The sequence below is a fragment of the Pinus tabuliformis genome, chromosome 6 (genome assembly GCF_031772625.1).
Source record: "Pinus tabuliformis cultivar Carrire ecotype Pingquan chromosome 6, CPIR1, whole genome shotgun sequence".
NCBI lineage: Eukaryota > Viridiplantae > Streptophyta > Pinopsida > Pinales > Pinaceae > Pinus > Pinus tabuliformis.
Genome location: NC_142292.1, coordinates 1,840,493,278 through 1,840,518,266, shown reverse-complemented (window position 1 = coordinate 1,840,518,266; position 24,989 = coordinate 1,840,493,278). Strand labels below are relative to the sequence as shown.

The 24,989-nt window shown below is 37.0% G+C and overlaps 1 protein-coding gene across 2 annotated transcripts in view; it reads left to right on the top strand.

Moving 5' to 3' along the window:
- The first annotated feature begins 371 nt into the window (after window positions 1–371).
- LOC149266362 (fumarylacetoacetase) overlaps window positions 372–24,989 on the top strand; it is a 184,077-nt gene continuing 159,459 nt past the window's right edge. The window contains exons 1-2 of one of the 2 annotated variants that reach the window (XM_089430445.1): window positions 372–762; window positions 20,481–20,559. In XM_089430445.1, the coding sequence (XP_089286571.1) occupies window positions 556–762; window positions 20,481–20,559 (286 nt within the window). In that variant the 5' untranslated portion in view covers window positions 372–555. Of the gene's footprint in view, window positions 763–18,395; window positions 18,736–20,480; window positions 20,560–24,989 lie in introns of those variants that run through there. The other variant, XM_089430443.1, reaches the window with a different exon arrangement.

Below are 24,989 nucleotides of genomic sequence, written 5' to 3'. Positions count from 1 at the left end.
TTCTAGTTTGTTTAGCTAAGTCTTTTCCACTGTTTAGTTCTTCTTCAACCACCAATTTGGACAACAAATGCTTATCCATATTTTCAACATTAGCCAATGAATGATGGCTGATGATAGACGGGTCTCCCCACGAAAAACAAATTTAAGGAATTGAGGACTTCCCCTGGTCACGTGGTACCAGCCAATGAATGATCGCTGATGATAGACAGGTCTTCGCTCCTCTCCCCACCGAAAAACAAATATAAGGAATCGAGGACTTCCCTGATCACGTGGTACCATGGGTAACCGGATGGTCCAAAAAAAACGCTACCCACCCCATTCGCATCTGCCCCCTTCCGCGCGCGTTTACTGGTCTCACCATTCACGTGCTAATATGGCTTCCATCTTAAAAAAACGTTACCTACCCCATCAGCGCCCGCCTCTTCCCTTGGGTGCTAAGCGGTTTCATTAATAAACACTGATTGCCATTAATTAGTAGAAGCGATCTCACTGTCTCAGGAGCTTCAGCTGAGTTTGAATTCGTCCAGGAAGAAGAGAGCAGAGCAGAACAGATAGATGACTACCATGAAATCTTTCATCCCCATAAGTCCGGACTCCCATTTCTCTCTCCAGAATCTGCCCTATGGAGTCTTCAAGCCCAACCAAGCGGCCGAAGCGCGCCCTGCTGTGGCCATTGGGGAGTATGTGTTGGACCTCAGTGTTCTGTCTCGAGCTGGCCTTTTCAATGGACCTCTGCTCAGCGGATCCGACTGCTTCCTTCAGGTTCTTAAATTTTACATTTATTTCGATTCTTTTAAAATTCTTTCCGGATACAATGAATTACAGGTTCGAGTTGTACTTGCAAATGTACACATTTCAAAGGGGCATTACTGTGCAAGAAAATCTGATAGAGTTATACCAATATAGTAATAGCTTGACAGTACATAAATAGATAACAACTCCAAACGAAGTCAGAGAGAAGCAGTAAATCGTCCAGTGGATGTATATTAGTTTGTCTGACATTTACCCTATTTACAGTGTCTACTTTCTATGCATTTTATGTTTCAAACAAGTAAGTATTAATGTGAAGGAAATCTAATAAAGATATACCAATATAGTAATAGCTTGATAGGATATACATAAATAACAACTACAATTACAAACCAAGTCAGAGAGAACTACAATACATCACCCGGTGGATGTGTGTTATTTATCTGACATTTTCCCTATTTGCAGTGTCTACTTTCCACGCATTTTATAAATTAGTCTAATCCATTTTCTGCTATTATCCCAGGGTATTTGATCAGTATCTATCTAAAGAAACACAAAATATCCAAAGACATTCTTACTATGTGCTGTTAACCATATTATCTTTAGCACCAGTATTGGGACTGTCCTCGTAAAATAAAGCTGGTTCTTCGCTGGAACGACTGTTTGGGCACACCGACCTTCAGTAGGCTGCATCACTGATTCCTTGATATCTTTGATTCTCAGTTTATGATTTTCTTGAAAAATACACAACTTAAAAGAGCACACACAACTCCCCTGCAATTGCTCATGCATAACACCCCAGCTTTTTGAGCATTCTTCTTGATCTTTTGAAAGGTTTTCATATCCCTATACCCGTAGGGGATGTATCTTTTCTGCTGAGTAATTTGAGCTTACATATGTGTGTATATTAGCAGAAACCAAATAAAGTAACGGTGATATCATGAAGATTACAATGCCCCAGCCATACCTGTCGGATGTTATTCTTATATCAACAAGCCAATATTACTCCGAAACACTTAATTGTGTGTGCCTAACGCCTGAAATATTAGCAGCTAGCCCTCTGCGGAACCGGAGAGTCATACAGCTTGAAACAAATCTTTTTTTTCCTTTACTTGAGTCCATCACAGAAGCAGACGGACCATCATTGGGCTCGGATAATTAAGCTCCACTTAGTATCCTTTTGTCCTCTTATAATATTTCCCATGCTCTTTCTAAGCGTCCAACTATTTTTAATCCCTAGTTCCTTTCAAGCTGTGTATAATCGAAGATAACTAATTTTATTAATGTCCAAGTGAATGATCATCACAGTAACTCAAGGGTATCGACTATCATGAATACAATGTAGGAGTGCACATGCAACTTCTATAGAGAATGTGTAAAATAATGTAAAGAAATAGCTTTATAATAGTACTGCATATGTATATAACTACTGTTTTTATATATATATAAAAAAACCATGACATAGGTATGGTGATACAAAATACTAATGTTCTACAAGGATGTGTTCCCCAAGGTGGGGTGTGTTCTCTACATTTCTATAACTACTGTTTTTATATATATCTAAAACTATGACATAGGCATGGTGATACAAAATACTAATGTTCGACAAGGATGTGTCCCCCAATGTGGGGTGTGTTTTAAACATTTTTCATGGTCTCAGAATGAAGGGGGTGGGGGCACTCGAGAAATGTTACCCATGTTACCTTTTTGGGGAAACTTGAAGAAATGCATGGGAAATGTTTCCTTAGTGTGGAGGATACATTTCCCCAAAAGGGGATGTCTAGGGCTCCCCCAATATTTTTTGTCCATAACCCATGAAAATAGAACAAAAATGGGGGGTTAAAGCTTTGATGAGCTAGTGGCCTTGGTAGTTAATGATAATATTAAATTTTTAAAGTATCTTTTTACTTAAATTTTTAACATTACCATTAGTTGCTTCATAATGTTTGAGGGTGGTTCCAACCTTATTGGACTTCATATGAAGAAAGTAGAATTTCATATCTCATTCAAAGTTCAAAGACTTAATAATTTTCAGGATTGATAGGGTTATAACGTTTCCACTGGATTGCACAATGATGAATTTGCATGGGATGAAATGTTATTGTTGGGATTTTGTCATTACTATATTTATTTTTATAATTTTGGAGACAAGGACCCCTATCCTAGGAACCTTGATGACCCAACCTTATATGTCTTTGCGCTCTTGTGGGTCCTCGTCCTGGTAACTTGCTAGAACATAACAAAATACTAAGTGAGTTTGTCTAAGACTAGAAAAATGGAAAACTCAAGAGCCTATTCAGAGAGAGAGAGAGAGAGTAAAGTCAATAATGTCAAGGTATCTTGGGTTTGATGGCCAAGGGAAATGGGGCGAACTAGGCATGTTGTCAAAGTTCTCTGGAACCATCTTGGGGTTCGACTATATGATCTTGGGGGGGATGTAGAAGTGGGGGATACTCCTAACATTCGAGGTCAAAAGAAACAAACTTTGAATAGATCACTGGCTTCACCTTTAGGATTGGGAGGTAATCAGATAGGTAGAAGGTGCCCTGCTTTGGATATGTTTGGAGCAGATCCCTTTAACACTTTGAGGATGTGTGACTAGTGTATGGTTCAACACCTCTGAATCGATCTTAATGATATCGATCAATCTCCTAAAGGGGGAGGTTGAGGAGAGACCAAAGGTCTCACCATTCTATTGTTTGTTGCACTTTGGAACTTTGCCTGCTTTTTGTTGCTCCAACCTCACAGATCAACATGAAAATATGAGGTGATTGTCCTTGTCATCAAAATGCGGGACACGGTGTCGAGGGGTTGAGATCTATGTATAAAGATCTCCTTGATGAAGAGGATAGGTATCTCTAATCCTGTTGGAAAAAAGTAGAGGGGGAGCCCCCTAAGTCCCTATAGAGGTATTGATAATGTCCTTTGATTTCATGGTATAGGGGGCACCTAAAAATGAGGTGCACCTTTGTCTTTGGCTCTTATAAGTGGCACATTTGGTAGATCCTATTAGACCATGGTATATGGTGGTCCATCTCTATTAAGAGTTGATGAGAATTGACTTAGAGTTGTCTCAGAGTTGTCTTAGTATGGTCCTAAGCAAGTGATCCAATGCTGACACGTATAAAGTGTTGAATTTGTAACTATGGCCGGTCTTCATAATGTATATTTGGTCACTTGATGTATTTGTATTTATCATTGTAAAGCATATTTTAAATGTTAGGGTCAAAAGAAAATTTATTTTGAGTCAAAGTCCCATTGCTCCAAAAGTTGTCAAGTCGACCTCCCTCCAAGTCAAGTCGGCCTTGGCTAAAGACACACCCATTCGACCAAGACAAACTACTATATAAAGGCATTTCAACCTCCTCCACTTGGGCATTGTTGATTTGTATAGCTTAGGAGGTACTCCAAGCCTTAGGGTTTAGGGTTTGGAGGGCAAAAGCACCACAAGGGTCACTTGTGGGCTTGGAACCCAAGGTTGGGGTTTTTGCACCTATTGGGATTTAGGCCAAAACCATGATGAATTTGAGCATGAGAAAATTTGAAGTGATAGAGCTTGGTGTGCAGATTCCAATGCTCCAAAGATCACTCAAATCGAAGCTCTAGAAATGAAGTTATGAATTTTTGAAGTTGACAATTAATTATGGACAATCAAGTCATGTAGGCTTGGTCCAAGAGACATGTCTCTTCAAATGAATTCGTGGAGCCCTCTTTATGTGTATATATAGAGGTGGAACAGAGGACTTATTAATCATCCTTTTGTGCAAAGCATACCTCATTTGAGTAGCTCGTTGAAGGAGGAAAGGTCTGATTTGAAGCCGCAACAAGGGAGGCTAGGGTAGTGAGGATTGGAGGTCTATTTTAGGGGTGAATAGGGGTTCAAAGTTTGTTGTTGGAGGTCGAGTACACTTGCAGGTAGGCTGAGGCCTTAAGGGCTGAACGCTGGCTTGTTTGAAGGCAACAAAAGTGCTGTCTTGAGGGCCGCAACCTTGTTCTTGAGGGTTGCAGACAAGGAAGGGACAACGTGCATGTTTCAAGGCTTGCTGGAGGGTGGACAATCCTCCTAAGAGGCTGCCACAACTCTTTTAGGGAGACAGATCCTTGTGTTGGACTTGAAACTACCCTAAAGGAGCAGCGTGGAGGGCAACATCTCTTTGGAGGACAACTGCATCCAATAGGAGTAATTCTGGGCTAGTTTGATGGGTTGTTAGGGATTGTGGTTAGTGCCCTAACCAGTCCAAGAAATGCAGCAAGTTCTAAACAACAACGTTTGGTATGTGTTGGGTCGCAATTTGTTGACCAGATTTGGATCAGAGTATTGAAGCCTGTGGAAGCCATGTATTGGAGTTGACTTAGGTGTGAGAAAGACTTCAATTAGGAGTAGATTTCACAGTGAAGGATTGGGCATCATTGGTCTGGTGGAGGGCAGCGTGTTGATAGCCCAAAGTAGCCCTAGACGAGCTATCTTGAAGTGACAAAGAGGAGCTAAAGGTTGGGTGAAGATTGGTGCCAAAGTGTAGTACCTTGATGGAAAAAGGTGACTGCTAGCCTGGTAGTTTGGAGCTCGGGAATTGGCCAGCCCAGAGAGCATATTAGATCAGCCCATTTACATGCTACAGAAGTGACTTGTAGCAGTGTTAGGTGGCAGCGCTCTTGGAGTCTCGATGTGTTGTCCTTTGAAGGACTAAGGGGCAGCTAGTGAGCAGTACGAAAGTGAAGGACCGACAGGAGAAGATACGACATAGAAGCTGCAACGAAGTTTGTCATTGTATCTTGTATACCATAGACTATTATATTATTCAAAATTGGTTTAATATGACGAAGATTGGGTTGTAGAATATTTGTTAAAATTTGTGTATACTTGTGCATATGTGATTTACTGCTTTATATTTTCTGTCGTGCAAAGTAGTTATTGTTGAGATTCTTAGTTTGGTAGTGTAAGAGATTTTAAGATTCTAACATACACCCAAGATCATGGAAATTCAAAGTCCCATTGCTCCAAAAGTTGTCAAGTCGACCTCCCTCCAAGTCAAGTCGGCCCTGGCTAAAGGCACATCCATTCGGCCAAAACTACTATATAAAGGCAGTTCGACCTCCTCCACTTGGGCATTCACATTCTCTCACACAAGACAAGTTCTGGGCAAGCAAGCGAAGGACAAGAAGGATGAATAGGACGAATAAAAGGAGGAATTGACTCTCTCCTCTCTCTTGCAACTCGCATGTGTGAATAAACTCTTCTCTCTCTGGTTCACAGTTTTTCTAGGCATTCTATTGCAGGGGCTGAAGTTTTGGGCCACTGCAGGGGCCGAAATTTCTAGGGTGACTGGCAATTGCAGGACAGCCGGAATCCTTGGTCAAGACAGATAGAGCGAATTGCTGGATCAGATTGGGAGGCTTGACTTGGACGGGAAGACTAGGTTTGAGTCTTGACCATAGGTCTAGTTGTGTCTCTCGTTGAACAAGAATAATTTCTATATTGAAAAGGTTGTTGGGTTCTTCCCCTTGGTAGCTTTTCCCAACCTAAATCTTGTCTTCTTTTGTGCATTGTGATCTCTACTGTTCTATTGTTGTTTATGGTTGAATTTCTAAAGTACAATCACTGAATGATATATTGGAATAATTTAAAAGAAGATCTACATCAAAAGTAATTATCAGAATTTTAGAAATATTGTGCTAAACCCTAAACCCTAGAGAGCATTTTATTGAACTCCTTTTTGTAGATTGACATCTATGGCTTATTTTATGAAATCTAAAAACAAGATAGAGGGAACATCAAACTTCAAAGCTTGGAAACTTAGAATAAATCTTAATCTTTCCAAGAACAAAGTTTTGGACATTTTGACAGGAAAGGTTGTGGAACCAGCTGATGCAATAGGGAAATAAAAGTTTAAGGAGGATGACATCACTGCCATGAGTCTTATAATAGACTCCATTAGTGATCATCTCATTCCCTACATTGCAAAGCATGATACTTCTAAGAAGATGTACAATGCTCTAATAAACCTCTACACTATCAAGAATGTCAGACAATCCATGAGTTTGAAGAATGAGCTTCGAAATACAAGAATGACTAATGACGACACTGTGGCTTCTTACTTCGTGAGGATTTCCCAAATAAGAGATCAAATTCAAGCAATTGGAGAATCCATTATTGATCAAGAATTTGTGGCCACAACACTTAATGGTCTTCCTATATCATGGGACACTTTTGCTATAAGCAGTTGGAAGGAAGCCCCTTCATTTGAACAACTATGGACATCTTCTGCTCAAGAAGAATCAAGGTTGATGACAAGAGATTGTTAGGAAGAGGAAGCTCAAGCTTTTGCAGCTTGTTTCAAGAACAAGGGAAAGAAGAAGTTTGGTCCTCAACACAAGAAGTCAGGAAAGGGATCTTCTTCCTCCTCTCAAAGGAAGAGAGATTTATCAAAGATTCAATGTTATGGTTGTCAAGAATTTGGACACTTCAAGAGAGATTGTCCTAAGATGGCTAATAACAAGAAGAGAAAGGGAAAACAACATGCTTTTGCAACAAATGTTGAAGATGAGAACCTAAAGAAGCCCAAAGGTGACAAGGATTTCTTTTACTTTTCTGCTCTAACAGGTTCCATTGCAGATGATGATGACATGTGGCTGGTAGATAGTGGAGCATCAAGGCACATGATTGGAGAATGTGGAAATCTTTCTAGCATGATGGAAAAGAGGTTGTCCCAAAGGGTTGAGCTTGGAGACAATCATAGCTATGCAGTCAAAGGAGTTGGAAAAGCATCCATAGAGTTGGAATCTGGTAACAATGTGCATCTTAGCAATGTTCTTTACATACCAGGTTTGAAAAAGAATCTTGTCTCTATTTCTTGTTTGGAAGATAAAGGAGATAGAGTAGCTTTTGTGGATGGAAAAGTACTTGTTTGGTCCAAGGGATCTAGTATAGATGATGCTAGGGTTATTGGGATTTATGATGGAAGACTGTATAGACTTGTGAGTCAACCAACTCAAGCACTAGTACATGATGAGATCAATCCAAGTGAGCTATGGCATAGAAGGTATGGACATCTTCATTATAGAGCATTGCTTGAATTGAGTCAAATAGTTTCAGGGGTTCTTGAATTGTAGATAAAGAATGATGGTGTATGTAAAGGTTGTGCTCTTGGAAAGAACATTAAGAAACCATTTCCAAATAGTGATAATAGATCTAAGGAAACTTTGGATTTGATTCATTCTGATGTATGTGGTCTGATGCCTATGAAATCGCTGTACTATGTGACATTTATTGATGACTTCTCCTATAAGACATGGACATATCTCTTGAGGACTAAGGATGAATCTTCGACAAATTCTAGGAATTCAAAGTTGAAGTCGAAAACTTGATAGGCAGGATGATCAATATCTTGAGATCTGACAATGGAGGAGAATACATCTCGAAGGAGCTTGTTGCTTTCTGTAAGAAAGCTGGGATTAAGAGGGAACTGATTGTTCCCAATAATCCACAACAGAGTGGTGTCGCAGAACGAAAGGGCAGGCCCATTAAAGAATCTGTTAAGGCCATGATGCATGATTTGGACTTGCCGTTGTTGTTAAGGCATCATAGACAATTGTGTACATTCAAAATAGAAATCCTCATAAAGTTCTGGAAGGTATGACTCCTGAAGAAGCATTCTCTAGAAGGAAGCTAGAGGTTGGACATATTTGGCTGTCCTGTCTACATCCATGTTCCTAAGGATAAGAGGAACAAGCTTGAGCCTTTAGGAAAGAAATACATATTTGTTGGTTATAGCGAATCATCAAAGGCCTATAGAATATACATTACATGGCAGCGACGGATTGAGGTAAGTTGTGATGTCACCTTCGATGAAAAAGTGGCATATTGGAAATCTAAGGAAGTCTTCGTGGATTCCTTGGATGAAGTGAGGTAGGAGGCTTCAAAGGAAGCACGTTCAAGTTCTATAGAATGTCCCGAAAGGCTAGAAGGGCCTTGTGATCCAGTGGAACCAATTATTGTCCTAGAGATCAGGTAGAGACTAGCATGGCTTAGATCTACATTAAAAGAGGTAGAAGGACATGCAACTCCTGATGGCACATCTAGATAAGTTAAGAAACCCAAGAGGTTTTCTAGCTATGCATCTCTCATGACAAATCTTATTGATGCAGAACCTTCCACTTATGAAGAAGTAGCTAGCCAACAAGTGTGGAAGGAAGCGATGAATGAAGAGTACCAATCTATTATGAAAAATGATGTCTGGGAGATTGTGCCAAGGCTTAAAGGGAAGTCAGTGGTGACTTCCAAATGGATATACAAGATCAAGCATGTTGCAAATGGTAGTATTGACAAATACAAGGTGCGGTTCGTGGCTAGAGGGTTCTCCTAGAAATAGGGAGAAGACTACGATGAGACCTTTACTCTAGTTGTCAGGTACACCTCCATTAGATCCATCATTTCTCTTGCTGCTTTGTTGGGATGGAAATTGCACTAGATGGATGTGAAGATTGCTTTTCTCAATGGTGTGATTGAGGAAGAGGTGTACATAGAGCAACCTCAAGGCTTTGAGGTACATGGAAAGGAATCTCATGTTTACAGGTTGAAGAAGGCTTTGTATGGACTCAAGCAAGCTCCTAGAGCTTGGTATGCTCGTATTGATAGCTATTTGACGAGACTGGGATTTGCCAAGAGAAATGCCGATCCAAACCTTTATTTTAAGGTTGTGAAGAATGCACCTGTGATATTATTATTATATGTTGATGATTTGTTTCTAACAGGTGTTGAGCCTCTTATCATTCAATGCAAGAAGCAGTTGGCTTTCGAGTTCGATATGAAGGATCTTGGGTTGATGCACTATTACTTGGGATTGGAAGTATGGCAACAACTTGGCAAAGTCTTCCTTGGTCGAAGAAAGTATTTGATTGAGATTCGTCAGAAGTTTGGGATGATGAACTACAAATCCATGGCGACACTGATGGTGATTGACTTGAAGAAGTTAAGAGGCTTTGACTCCAGATTGATAGATCCATCTATGTACTGGTGGTTAATTGGTTCATTGATGTATTTGGTTAACACTAGGCCAAACATATGCTTTGTTGTGAACACTTTGAGTTAGTTCCAGGTAGAATCGAGACATGAGCATTGGATTGCAGCAAAGCACATTTTGAGATATCTGTGTGGTATTGTAAACTTTGGTCTAAGATATGCTGCAAACAAGGATGTACAACTTCAGGGATATATGAATGCTGATTGGGTTGGAAGTGTTGATGACAAAAAGAGCACTTTAGGAGTATGCTTCAGCTTGGGCTCCGCTATGATATCTTGGATGAGTAGGAAACAAAGATCAGTCACACTCAGCACAACAAAAGCAGAATATATTACAACAAAAGCATGTATAGAAGTAGTGTGGCTTTGAAAGTTGTTTGCAGGATTGTTTGACCAAAAGTCGGAACCGATAGCGATACATAGCGATAATCAAAGCTGTGTGAAGCTTTCAGAGAATCTCATGTTCCATGACAGGTCGAAGCATATTGAGATCAAGTATTACTACATTTGTGACATGATGCAAAGGAGAGCGATGAGGCTCAAGTACATCTCCACCGATGAGCATGCAACTAATGTTTTGACGAAGCTGTTACTTAGAGACAAGTTCGTGTACTTCAGAGACAAGCTGGGGCTCGTGGAGATTACCCCTCTCATTGAGAGGGAGTACGGATATGTCTGCAACATGGATGGACATTATTCCATTTGGGAGAATGGGTCTGAGAGGTCCAGAGTGCTCAACAGGCAGGTTTGAGTGAGTGCCTCTTGGAGGAGACCTGATAACACACCATAAAAGGGTGTAGTGAGGTTTGTCAGTATTTGGACCCTGATCACACACTAGGATGGGTGGAGTGAGTTCCTAGACCCTAATCACACATCGGGAAGGGTGGAGTGAGGTTCTTTAACATCTGGATTCAATCGCACACCAGGGAAGGGTGTAGTGAGATACCAGAACTTGATCACGCACCAGGGAGGGGTGTAGTGAGATCCTGGACCCTGATTACACACTAAGTAAGGTGGAGTGAGGTCCTTTCAACATCTAGACCTGATCACCAATTAAGGAGGGGTTGAGTGAGGTCTTGGCCTAGAGTGCTCACTAGGAAGGGTGAGTGAGTGCTTGCTAGTTGAGGGTCTCAACATTTTGGCCTAGGGAGAGGCCATGAGATTTGAGGACCGATCACTCTGGAGGAGTGAGTCCTGATATGTTGATAACATTGCCATGGGTTTGGTACTGCCCCAGATATGGCAACTAGCAGATGATGATGATAGATGATGATGATGATTCTCTCACACACGACAAGTTCCAGGCAAGCAAGCGAAGGGAAAGAAGGACAAATAAGATGAATGGAAGGACGAATTGACTCTCTCTTCCCTCTCTTGCAACTCACATGTGTGGATGGACTCTTCTCCCTCTGGTTCATAATTTTTCTGGGCATCCTGTTGCAGGGAGCCGAAATTCTGGGTAACTGCAGGGGTTGATATTTCCGGGGTGACTGAGAATTATAGGAGGGCCGAAATTCTGGGTCAGGACAGGCAGATCAAATTGCTAGATCAAATTGGGAGTCTTGACTTGGAGTGGAAGACCAGGTTTGACCATATGTCTAGGTGTGTCTCTCGTTGAACAAGAATAATTTCTCTATTGAAAAGGTTGCTGGGTTTTTCCCCTTGGTGGGTTTCCCAAGGTAAATCTTGTCTTCTTTTGCGCATTGTGATCTCTATTGTTCTATTGTTCTTTATGGTTGAATTTCTGAATGATATATTGGAATAATTTAAAATAAGATCTACGTCAAAAGTAATTATCATAATTTTAGAAATATTGTGCTAATCACTATTGCAATAAGAAAATCAACGTAAACGGTTCAGACGATGATGCCATTCGACAACTCCAAAAAGTGCTCCAGGTAAAAGGACATCTTTGAGTCCAAACTCATTAAAGGTGAGGTCAAAGTGGCGTGAATGTGCAATCTATGGATAACCTCTCTAATAGCTCAACCCCCAGATCTCAGAGCCAAAGAGAACTGTGGGTCTGATAATAATCTCCATTTGTTGGAGTTTGGAAGAGATGTCTTGAAAATGATATTGGAAGTGTTATCTCTTGATGAGGGCTAGGAAACCATACCCTTTGTTGAGCGGAGGCTGGAGGGCATGATACATACCAAAATGAGGCCTTGTGAACCGTACTCTTAGGTAGGTTGAACTCGTGGTGATCTCAATCTCTCCCCCCCTAAGTAGAAATGTAAGTCTGCAAGAGAGCTCTTTGATGCACTGGAGATCAAAACTTTAGTTTTACCCAGGTTGACCATCAACTATTGAAGGTCACAAAAGCTGGCCAGTGTGTCGATCTGTCTCTAGAGGTCCTCGAGAGTAGAGGTCAACAAAACCAAATCGTTGGTGAATAGGAGCAAGGAGATCAAAATCTGATCTAGAAGACAACCATCCCTCTCCTCAATGTGCTCATAGAGAAAGGACACTAGCTCATCGATATAAATATTGAAGAGAATCGACGAGAAGGGGCATCCTTGTTGAGCTGAGAGACTCATTCTACAACCCAGTATGAGGGTGATGTGTAATTCCATTTGTGCTCAACTTAGAGTTGACACGCGTCCCTTTTAAATAAAAATATAATATTCTCTAAATAGAAAAACAATGTAGGCTATAATAAAAAACAAAAATGGATATGTTATGCAGGTTTACTTAGTTGTCCATATAACGTAATATAATAATTCATGTAAAGTAATTAGAAGTAAAAAAAATGGGTGAGTAAGATGTTTAAACCATACACTCTTCAAAAATATTTCAACATTGTATTTAAATAAACTATTTGAAGATGTATGTTAACTAATTTATGTCAATATCAACTTCATATATATCTATATATAGAAAAAATGTTAAAAGAAAATATTTTAATGTTGTATATAGTAAAATATTCAATGTGGGTTATCAAAAATATAGTTTAATACTAATTAATATTGGCATAGGCTTAAAAATATATTAATAATAAAAAAACCATTTTAATGTGCTTTGATAAAATGTCTCAATACACATGTGATGTTAAATATTTTAATGTCAACTATGTATATATTATATATTGTTTAAATTTTTTTATGTATATATCATATAAAACTCTTGAAAAAATAAGTTTTGATGGTTAAATGTTTGAAGTGGTCTCGATATTTTACAGCTAGGTCCTTTTTTAGCTATATGATTTTTTGTAGAAATCCATTCAAAAGTACAATTTAAACAATAAAAAATTACACATTGTATTTTGCACTCTAAAAGAAGTTTGCCCCTAAAGAAATTTGACCCCTCTCCGCTCATGTTAGATTGTGTTTAAGATGGATCTAACTGGTTTTACCCCAATGGTACTTTGGAAGAAGTCGGAAAGGATGTATGCCATCTCGAGGCATCCCAAAGTTGACTCATATAGTCTCATGATGGTTACCGCGAGGGTTTCAGATATGCCAATGTCATGGAGCCTTTAGATAATGCCCCTCTCGAAACTGTGTCAAATGCTTTTTAGAAGTCTATAGAGCAACTGTAAACCTCCGGAGAGCAATGACGAGCCTCTCATTAGTGATTTGGAGTGTGAGGATGTGACCAATTATCTACTTGTTTGGGTGGAAACTTGCGTGTTCTCTAGCCCTAAGATGTTGTCTCTCCAACTCCTCAGAAATCTAATAATGTAATATTGTGGTGTAAAGCTTGGAGAATGTACAACCCACCATGATAGTTCAGTGGTTGTTTGGATTAGAACTAATCATTGATTTATTTATTGGATAAATAATGTGTTTTGTCTAAGAGAGTGGGGGAAGCTTGAACATACCACATGGTTAAATAAATCAACAACATAGGACTCAAGGGATAGGACATTATGCTTAAGCAATTTGACCCGAAGCCCTTCTTTATCTATTTCTTTGTTGGTACTCATTGCTCTCACCATTTACCTAATGGCACACTCATAGAAAAGGTGTCATAAAGAGGGAGAGGAGGAGATGCAAGTGGGAGGTTGTTTATGAATGTCATAAAAGGAGGTTGTGTGGGAAAACATGGTGTAAGGGTTAAGGTTAGGTGGGACGGCGTAGTGTCTAGGAAAAAGGGTACACCAAAAGGCTTTTGGAGAGTGGTTGAGGGCCTCACAAATTTTTCGTCTCTATTAGAAAAATGTTTCTTTTTGACAATCACTGAGTTTACGATATGTTTTGCAAAGGCGAGGGGAGGAAGATGGGTCATGTATGAGAGTGAGATAGAGCTCTTTATGGAGGAATTTACATTCATCATTGAACTAGCGGTTCATGGGGTAGGAGTTATGGGTAGGCTTATTAGTGTGTTGATGAGTAGAGTTGGGGTATGAATCAAGGGGTACCTCCACTAGGACTTCGGAAAGTATCTTGTAGTTCATTGTGGTTATGTAGTGGCCTAAAGTGAGAAATAGGAAAGAGGGTGGAAAGACTCCTTAAGTTAAGTGTTTATGTATATTTTATTTTAATTTAATTTTATAACATGATTTTTTAATTAGTTTGAAAAATGAAAAAAGCATAACTACCTTTAAAATAATTCTCAACCTTCTTTCTTAATTATTATTAAAAATATTATATAAAAATTAAATCTTTATCATATTAATTATTAATAATTAAATAATTTTTTTTTTAAATACTATTTTAAAATAAACTAGTATCTATCAATATAATTACCAACTGTTTAATAAATATAATACAAACAATAAAAACAAAGAATGTTAATCTACATTATAATGGTTCCCACTATTATGCATCAAGGATGAGAACCGTGTAGCTGGTGTTGCGAGGAATTAGAATAAACGGAATATGTAAAATGATTAATAATTTAAATAGAGAAGGAACATAATTTTAATAAACTATATTTAATTTTTTTTTTAAATAAACTTATTATTATTAATTTTTTTTATGTTATTATTTATAGTTTAATATTGGGAATCCAATTTATTTATTTATTATTATTATTTAAATTTATTTATTTGTAAGATGATTAGTTGAGGCCTTATTGTGGGTTGTTTAGTAACCTTCTATTTCTAATAATTACTAATTTTTAGTTTTTAGTTTTATTTCCTTTTCATCTAAATTTTTGATTTTTTTCCTTTTTCTATTATTTCCATTTTCATGACTTTTAGTGTCTTTCTCCATATTTTCAATTTAAGATGACTTATTATCATATTAAAAACATATTTTATTAAATTTAATTATAAAAATTGCATATATTAATAAAAAATAAAACACATAAATATATATATATATATAAATAATATATTTAAAGTGTATAATTGTTAATATAAACAATATTAGTTAATCAAATTTCTTAAATTTTTGTGATGACATTACACAATACAATATTTTATTAGTTGTTTTATTTTTGTTTTTTTTTTTAATTAGTGCCAAATTTTATATTAATAATAACAAAATTTTAGTTCAATTAAACTATCTTTAAGTTAAGCAGCAGGTACTAGGTACTATGTAACCCTTATTTATTTAGGAGTTGTCTTTAGTGAGACTTTTTGAAAACTTTTTCCTGAATTTGACAACTCTATTTATTTACCCATATTACCGATATCTATAAATATGAAAAATAATTAAAAAAAAATTAAATTATGCCATCCCTTTCTCCCATATATGTACGCATTTATTCCTAACTAACAAATGTATGAGGAAAGTCTCAAATTTTGCTTGCAACCACACCAATAGAGAGCTTCTGTTTGCAGCCTACGCTCTGGAGCTTTACCATTTGGATAAGTATCGTGACATGGTTCGTGATTATTTCCAACTGGTAGAATTTTTTTGCGTTGTTTAATGAATAAGTGAATTTTTAAGTTGGGAATTTAATATTTTTTTAAATTTTTTTATTCTGGAAGTATGTAAATAGTTTAGTTTTTAAGTAGAAACATATTTAGTATTATTATTATTTTTTAGATATTTAAAATTTTGAATTTTTATATTTAATTCAGAGTAATTTAAATAGAAAATAAAAATAATTATTATTTTTATAAAAATAAAAATAATTATTATGTATTTTTTTTGAAAAAATCATTATTATTATTATCATCAAAACTTATTTAAAACATAGTTTAACCAAAATTATTCACATGACCTCAAAAACTTCAATAAGAGTAATTAGAAAATGGCAGTACAAAATTATCTTTCGGCCTTCAATTTGAAATTATTTAAAGCTTATAACTATATTTATAATTAAAGATTAATATAATATTGTATTGCGGTTATAATTAAAGATTATTATAATATTGTTTTGATAAAAAATTCAACATATTTTTTGTTGTTGAATTTAGGTTTCTGTGATCTATATTAAATTTTTTGAGAAAATTTTTCAACTTAAAATCACATTAGAATGCTTTTGTTGACGCGTTTAACTAATAATAAATATGATTCATAACCAAAACAAATTTATGTGGAAATTAATTTGAAAAAAACATCACATTTTTTACAATTACCTAAATTAAATATAAATAATAAATATTAAACAAATTTAAATTATAAGAATATAAAAATATTATATAAATATAATACAAAATACATCTCTCAATCCAAAAATTTAATATTTTAAGATTTGATTCCATTCAACGATAAAGTATGACCATTAAACATAGCTTAAATCCTATTTTCAAATATTGAATTTGCAATTTCTTTTAGTTACAGATTCTAGATTTCAATCTCTGGGGAAAAAATGTTCTATATTTCAACTAAATCAGGGCATATAAAAAGCAAAAACTTATAATTCCAGAAATTTCTTTCTAGGGATCCAAAACTCCCTTCAAATCGTATTTTTGAAAAACTTTGAAATTGTTTTGCAGGAAATATCCAAAACACCTGTCAAATACTATTTTTGAAATATTGAATTTGATTGCTGGGAAATATCCAAAACACCATTGAATTTGAAAATTTTGAAATTACTTTTTTTTGCAAATATCCAGAACATAAAGTTTATTCTATTTTTGAAATATTGTGGGAAATATCCAAAACACCGGTTAGGTTTTTTTTTGGGGAGATATTATATATATATATATATTTATTTTGAATTAAGATTATAATAATTTTTTTTCATTAAAATTGAAAGATTAAAAAAAAGTTTTTATTTGCAAGTGTAATAATAATTTAATTTTTTTTATATTTATGGGTTAATATTTTGGCTTATCAATGTTACATGCTCAAAAACTATATCTCATTTCAAAATCAAAATATTTTAGAAAAAAATTATTTTAATTTAATTTTATAACATTTTTTAAACTAAAACACAACACTTACAAGATAACAAGATTTTTAATTATGGATATTTACCTCCATTTTATCATAGATATTATTAACTTGTAAATAAGCTTACCATAACGTATCAATACCATTTGTCCAAAAACCATAACTCATTTCAATATCACTTGTCCACAAAACCTATTACTCATTTCAATATTTAACCATAACCCATTTCAATTTTTTATTTTAATTTTATAAAAAACTCTTATTATGTTCAATTTTTATATTAATTTTTAATATTATATAAATTTAAAATTATATTAAAGTATATTTAATATATATAATTTTGTAATTTATATAAATTTATCATTATCAATCAAATTATTATTATTATTTAAAATTATTAGTATTATTTTTGTAAAAGGTTCATACGCAGCAACATTATATATTATATTTATTTAAAATGTATTTTTAAATATATAAATAAATTTGTTTATTGGGTCTTGGTTAGATGGTGATGGGTGTTTTATTAAGGCACTTCTTGATCTGAAGTCATTAATTCAATTTGGGATGATATAAAATATAAATAAATTCAACACATTAAAATCTAATAATATTTTTGAAATAATGAGGTTTTGACTTTAAAATCACACTTAAAAGGTGGAAAAGGCCCAAAGAAGCTTGGGAAGAAAGTGTGTGTACATTTTGTACATCTAGGACTGCAGAATCAGAAAAACATTTCATTTTGGAATGTGATGTATTCAAAGACATCAAAAGATTGTTGGAAAGTTGGGTCAGCTCATTATCAATTTGAATCAGAAAAGAATTGAATTATTGAATTACAAAAAGCGAAAAACAAAAAACTAATGATCTCATAAACTATTTTTAGTGTCGTGGATGTTAAAATATTATTTCATTTCATTAAAATTAAATGAAAAATAATATTTTTGAAATATTGAGGTTTTTACTATAAGATCACACTTCTCACACTTTTGACCGTAAGATCACACTTTTCAGATTGCAACGAAAATTGGAAGTTAATTTTAATTAATACTTGGCTTAGCTCCTCTGTCAATCTACCAATCAAAGTCCCAATTATTAGTTTCAGTACTGATGTCTTTTTCACAGCTTGCTCCTGACAACAACGTCCATATAATAATTTCAATCTCAGGATTCGTAGAATTCCACGCACACCTGCTCTCCCTCTTATCCTTTCAAAACAGTCATTAATCCGTCGTAATGTCAGCTCATATGACGCCAGTTGTTTACGGAAAAAGACCGCCGATACGTTTATTGACATAAAACAATCGTAAAATCTTATCGCCATGACTGACACACCTAAATGTCTTCTTCCATGACTTTCGCAATCAAATCCTCAGCTCTCAGTTGCGTGTTAAATTACCATATTAGATCCCAGTTGCGTGTTGCTTCACGATACTTGATTATGCTATAGACGCATAAAACCTCAGCAGCGTTAATAGTAGACAAATAACTTAATTCTGAGCGTGCAGGGGAACAGGAGGAATAATGGCGAGCGGAAGTCTCGTTTCGTTCTTGAACATCCCCAAGGATTCGCATTTTTCAATGCAAAATCTGCCCTATGGAGTGTTCAGGCCTACGCCTGAACAGCAGCCGAGGCCCGCCGTGGCCATTGGCGAGTATGTTTTGGACCTCAGCGTCTTGGCCCGCGCTGGGCTTTTCCATGGCCCTGTGCTCAAGGGTTCCGATTGTTTTCTCCAGGTTTGTTTGAGGTTCTGTACTTTTGATATTGTAGCGAAGATCGTAATTTCAAATTGATATGTAAGGAACCTCAAACCCAGTTAGCAAACCCCGCATTAATCTTCAAACCCAAACCTAGTTTAAGACAGGTTAGAGAGATTTGAACCTTGTATCTTACCCACTTATCAAACATTGCATTAATCTTCAAACCCAAACCTAGTTTAAGACAGGTTAGAGAGATTTGAACCTTATATCTCTTTTAGGCAAGAATGATGTATTTAGCAAACACTGTATTAGCTACATTCAAACTTACTTTAAGATGGAAAGGAGAGATTTGAACCTTTCACACAAATCAAAGACAAACACCATATTAATCTCATACAAAAGTGGAAAAGAGAGCTTTAAAACTTGCATCTCTCCCAGGCAAGAGCAATGTGTTTACCATTTCACCATGGGATGATCCCCATCAACTAGAAGGAAAGCACTCTGCCCCACCCTCCGGAACCAATTTTCCCACCCACCAGTCCTATATTCTAGGCTCGGGCAGAGAAAGGAGAATGATCCATCCTCACTCCAATTCGATAGAATAGAAAGGGTGGTGGGTTTTCTTTCATTAAACTCCTTTTTTGCGATTCTTCCTACAAAGAAACGAAAACCCGTGGAACGGAATATATTTGATCGTATTTCATAATCCCCTGTCAAAGCTCAATTGTGCTAATGGGGTTTGCCATTTTTTTTTATATTAAGTTTATTTTAATATAGTGTCAGGGCGGTTTAGCTGAAAATGCAGAGAAAGATCATGCGTTGAGAACAGTATTCATTTTATCAATGGCAACGATACATTGAAAGTTATTCCGGAACATTACAATCCTCCAAAATTTAGAAGGCACTATGAGCAGGTCTTGTTCACAGGGCGGCATGGCACTCAAAAGGTAAACCATTAATCACAAACACAGTGCTTCAGTGACAGGGTGCTCTATTATCATTATATCCCATGACTTGCACGTAGCCTTAATTTCCTTTGAGCTCCAGTGGCATTTCATTTGCCCCAAACTCATCACGTACCACAAAGCAACCCTTTCTCAAGGGAAAGATCATAGATGGTCCTCAAAGGGTGAACTATATATCAAAAACACTTTCATTCCTCTATTCTCCTCTGATGGGTTAAAATCACCCATGACTCCAACTGTTTCTTTGCGTCTCGGGTGCAATTGAACCTTCAGGGTGGCCTGACATGCCACCACCTTTACTGCTTAACCACGACCCGGTTGGCAAAGTCTTGATAGCAAGGAAATACTACCTGCAAATATGTTAAATTTCCAAATGACCAACTTGCATGTTTGCTTTTTTGCCCTCAAATGTAGTTTGTCGTGGAGACAGAGGACTCTCTTTTACTTATGTCAGTACTTGTGATAATGCAAGTCCGCAAGTGCTTGAAGAGATCTTGCAGTTCTGGGAAAAAGTGGTTTCTGCAAACAACAATTTCTGTTGCGTAAACGTTGTACAAATTTTTATAATTCATTTTTTGCTTCGGAGCAGATGACATTGACTGATAGGAATTTAAGCTTAGAAACAATTATTGGACAAAAATAACTCAGTTGTCCTATCTTAACATTTACATTTGATTAAAGTGAATAGTCTTTTTATGGATAGTCTGCTAAAAAGAACTAGCATTATTCTAGCTGTAAAGATATCGTATTATATTTGCTTACTTTAGTTAGTATTACAGTTGCCTTGGAACTCACACCATGAAACCCTTATTACAGCCATCTCTGAATGCTTTCATGGCTATGGGAAAACCTGCATGGAAGGAGGCACGCGGAACAATTCAGAAACTTTTGTCAGGTAAGTTTTGATACGTATTTTGTCATTGTTATAAAAGCATTTTTAAGATGCCCATGACCCACCATAATAGTAGATATATATTTCTTATTCTTTTCGTTTAAAATTTTACTATTCAGTTTTAATAATCGGACTTTCAGATTACATTTATAATGTGCTAGCAAAGGTCATTTCAATGCAAACTGTAGCCAGCAAGATTTTATCACAATGCACATGCAGCTCAAAACACGTAGACATCTCTGGTTGCAACATACATTTATCATGTGCGCTCATAATTATTAAATAAGTTACAATTCTTGCATATGGCATAAATATCAAAAAATATTATAAGACTATTGCCACATTGACTGGAACTTTCTTTACTAGAAGAGTGATATATAAACGGTTACTTCTACTGGTTATTTAATGTTAAACTTGCCAATTAGGCTATATAGCAACAAGCATTGTTGAAAATTTGGCCATCTTCTTATTTTTAAAAGATTCAAATAATTTTATGAATATGCTCCTGAAAATGAAAGGAATATCATATGAACATCTATTTGAAATGGATTAAAATGCTATAGAAACATTTTATTACCAGTCTTTGAGAAGAGGCAGCATAAGGGAGACATTGATTGGCTCTAGAATTTATATAGGATTATATCGATGAACGCCTATTTTATATGTATTAAGCTACCTTGCAAACATTTTTGGCAATCGATGAGAAGAGGTAGCATTATGGATGCCTTGATACTACTTAGGCTCTCCACCGTATATAAAATTAGTTGTATGAGTATCTATTATAAATGGATCAAAATGCTATAGAAACATGTTTGCCAATCTAAGAGAAGAGGTAGCATTATGGAGATCTTGATAGGCTTTGGAATTTTATATAAAGAGTATATAAATAAATGAATTTTCGATGGCAAGATAATAGGTTTGCAGGGTTTACTTCAGCAACATAAATGTAAGTTGAATTGTATGTTGATTGTTGTTAAAATTGGCAACTAGGGCCAAACTCCATGTGGGTCATCTTATTTATGGCAGCTGATATATTTCTTGGATTCCTCTCGTTGAGAGGTGTAGGATTGATCTAACGATCATCCGATTCCGACATGTATTCATGGAGATATGAATTTATTTGCATTTCTTGACAATCTGTCAAGGTCGGCCAACAAATAAAATTGTGTTACACACCCCCAGCGAAACCTCAACATGACATATAAGTAGAGGAGACCTTGAGGCATTATGTCAATCATCTCATCTCCACATCTCTTCTCTCTCCGAGTCTCTTGAGTATGCGTAGGAGGAGGAAGATTCTCATGTGGGAAGAAGAAGGAGGATGCAGTGAGGGCAGCAGCTGTGACGTGGGTGCAGGATGATGCAGGTAGGTGCAGCAACATTGTTTTGGTTTGACTGAGGTGCTAGAGGACTGCGTTGACCAGCGTGTAGACACCCTTGACTGCAGATTTGTGTGGGGAACCTCTAGCTTGCTAGCCGCAGTTCAGATCAGCCTTGTTGACCACTGTTTGACCACTGTTTTGGGATAGCGTTGACTGGTTTGGGCTGACTGCAGGAGCTGATATATTGACTGCTGTTTTGACCATGTTTTTAGAACTGTTTTGGGCTGCTATCTATTGCTGTTGGAGGACGAGTTCTCCGAGGTTGTCTTGAGGTCTTTTGGAGTTGTTTGACCAGCTTTGACCTTGCTGATCAGAGTTACATTGCTGCTGTTGTAAATCACAGATTTGTGATATTGTACTATCTCTCTCTCTCTGTGCTGAATTATTGAAGAATATAGAAGAATTGATCAAAGGGTTTCCCCGCATTGGGGTTTATCCTTGGCTGGCGCCACATTTATGTTCTATCTGCATTTTACTATCATGTTGATGTCATTGCAATACTGGAAATTAATATTGGGCTAATAAGAAGATTTGAATTAAACTGCTCTTAAGCATAGAACATACCATAATTTAACATGGTATTAGAGCTAAGGTGAAGACAAAGCCCAAAAAAGAGCAAGAGCAATCACCGAAGACAGTTGGAAAAAGTCAAAAAGGCTTCATGGGTTCCTCAACACACTTTTCGGCCGAAGACAAGCTCCGTGAGAAGTCTGATTATCACAGATGGAAGATGTCTCTTGATCTGACATTGGAAGAGCAGGAAGTGTTGGACCATGTGAGGGGTAAAATTGCGGAGGCTCCATCAAATGCACCAGCTGCTACAAGGAACAAATACACTAGGGGTGAAGTCAAAGTGAAGAAGATCATTCGAGACTCAATTGACAAGCATCTGGTAGCCTAAATTTCTGAGTTGAACACCTCCAAGGAGATCTACGATAGATTGGTAAGCTTGTTTAAAGTTAGTGATGCAAATCAAGTTCTGTTCCTCAAAAATAAGTTGAAGGATATTAAGAAGAGCAAGGATGAAGATATTCAATCCTACTTCTTAAGGATCACTGAGATCAAGAATGATCTCCTATCAATAGGAGAAGTCATTTCTGACCGGGAAATAACCATCACTACCTTGGAGGGCTGCCATCCGAATGGTATATGTTTAGAACCACTCTTCTCAACAATGATCGAATTCCAGGATTTGAAGAATTGATGGCGAGATGCATTCAAGAAGAGACAAGGATGGTGGAGCAAGAAATGCCTTCAAGCAAAGGCAATCCCACTGCTTTCTCCTCTCATGCCAAAAGGAGAAATAATTTTGGGTCTAAAGGTCACTTCAAAGGAAAGACCAGATCGAAGGGTGGAAGGAAGGGAAGATGCTTTGTTTGCAATAAATTTGGCCACTATGCGAGGGAGTGTCCAAATAGAAAGGACACATCACATGACGATGATCAAAATCACTCTTGGGGCAACTCCAACCACAATCAAAGGAATGGCAGGTTCAATGGCAAAGGAAAGAGGAATGCGGGAAATCAAGGAAGTGGTCAACCCTCCAAGAAAGCAAGGAACTCCAGGTATGAATCAAATGTTGTTAACAATAAGCAAGATGAATATTATCTGATATCGACCCTCTCCACTACCTCTCCTCCGGATTCGTTGGGCAATTGGCTTATTGATAGTGGTGCCTCAAGGCACTTCACTGGTTACAAGGAAGCTCTCTCTAATTTGATAGAGAAGGAGACAAACTTGGAGATTATTCTAGGAGACAATTCCACCTATCCTGTAAAGGGTGTAGGGAATGTTATTCTTCATTTAAATCAGGGTAACGCAATTCATTTGCAAGAAGTCTTATATGTACCTGATCTCAAGAAGAACCTGGTGTCCATTTCGGCAATGGAAGACAAAGGCTACAAGGTGGCCTTCATCAATGGCAAGGTACGTGTATGGAAAAATAATTTTTAAGATGCTTTTACTCTTGGGTTTCGGGTTGACTCTTTATTATCAAGTTGGAGGAAGTCCTCTGGGAGTCATGTCTTGTGACACATCTTTGCAATCTGAACTATGGCACCGGAGGTTTGCTCACCTTCATTATAAGGCTCTACCCGATGTGAGACAAATGGTGACAGGGATGCTCGAGTTCACAATAGAGCATGAAGGCGTGTGTCCAGGATGTGCCGAAGGAAAGCTCAAAAGGGGATCATTCCCCTCAATCCATAGCAAGACCTTCGACATTTTGCAATTGGTTCACTCTGACATATCTGGTATATGATGCCCGTGAACTCTTTGGGAGGATATCTATATTATCTCACTTTTACAGATGATTATTCTCGCAGGACTTCGATATACTTCTTGAAAAAGAAGGATGAAGTGTTCTCCTGGTTCCGTCACTTCAAAGCCTTGATTGAGAATCAAACCGAGAAGAGGATCAAGATCTTAAGGACTAATAATGGGACTGAGTATGAATCCAATGAGTTTCACAACTTTTGCAAAGACACTGGCATGAAGAGGGAGACCACAACACCATACACTCCTGAGCAGAATGGTGTGGCGGAAAGGAAGAACCGTACAATTTTGGAAGCTGTTCGTTCCATGCTCCATGATCAAAGGCTTCCAAAGTTTCTATGGGCCGAAGCTGCGAATATCGCTGTATATGTTCAAAACTGATGCCCTGATCAAGCATTGGATTCCAAGACTCCCAAAGAAATGTTCACTGGTAAGAAATTTGATGTGTCTCAATTTTTGGAAGTCCCGTATATTTTCATGTGCCGAAGGAGAAAAGAAGCAAATTGGGTGCATCTGGTAAGAAGGGTATCTTCGTGGGCTACAACGAAACTTCTAAGGGCTATAGAATCTATGTGGCTAGTCAAAGGGAAGTCGAAATAAGTCATGATGTCACCTTTGACGAAGACATGGCTCTTAGCAAGGTTGACAACCTTACTATCCTTAGGAAAGATAAAGACGCTGACACCAGGAAGCCGGATGAGAAGGAAGATGAGACGATGCTCGATGTGGAAGAACCTATGGATCCCATTGATCCCCCTCCGCAAGAGCCTTCCTCTT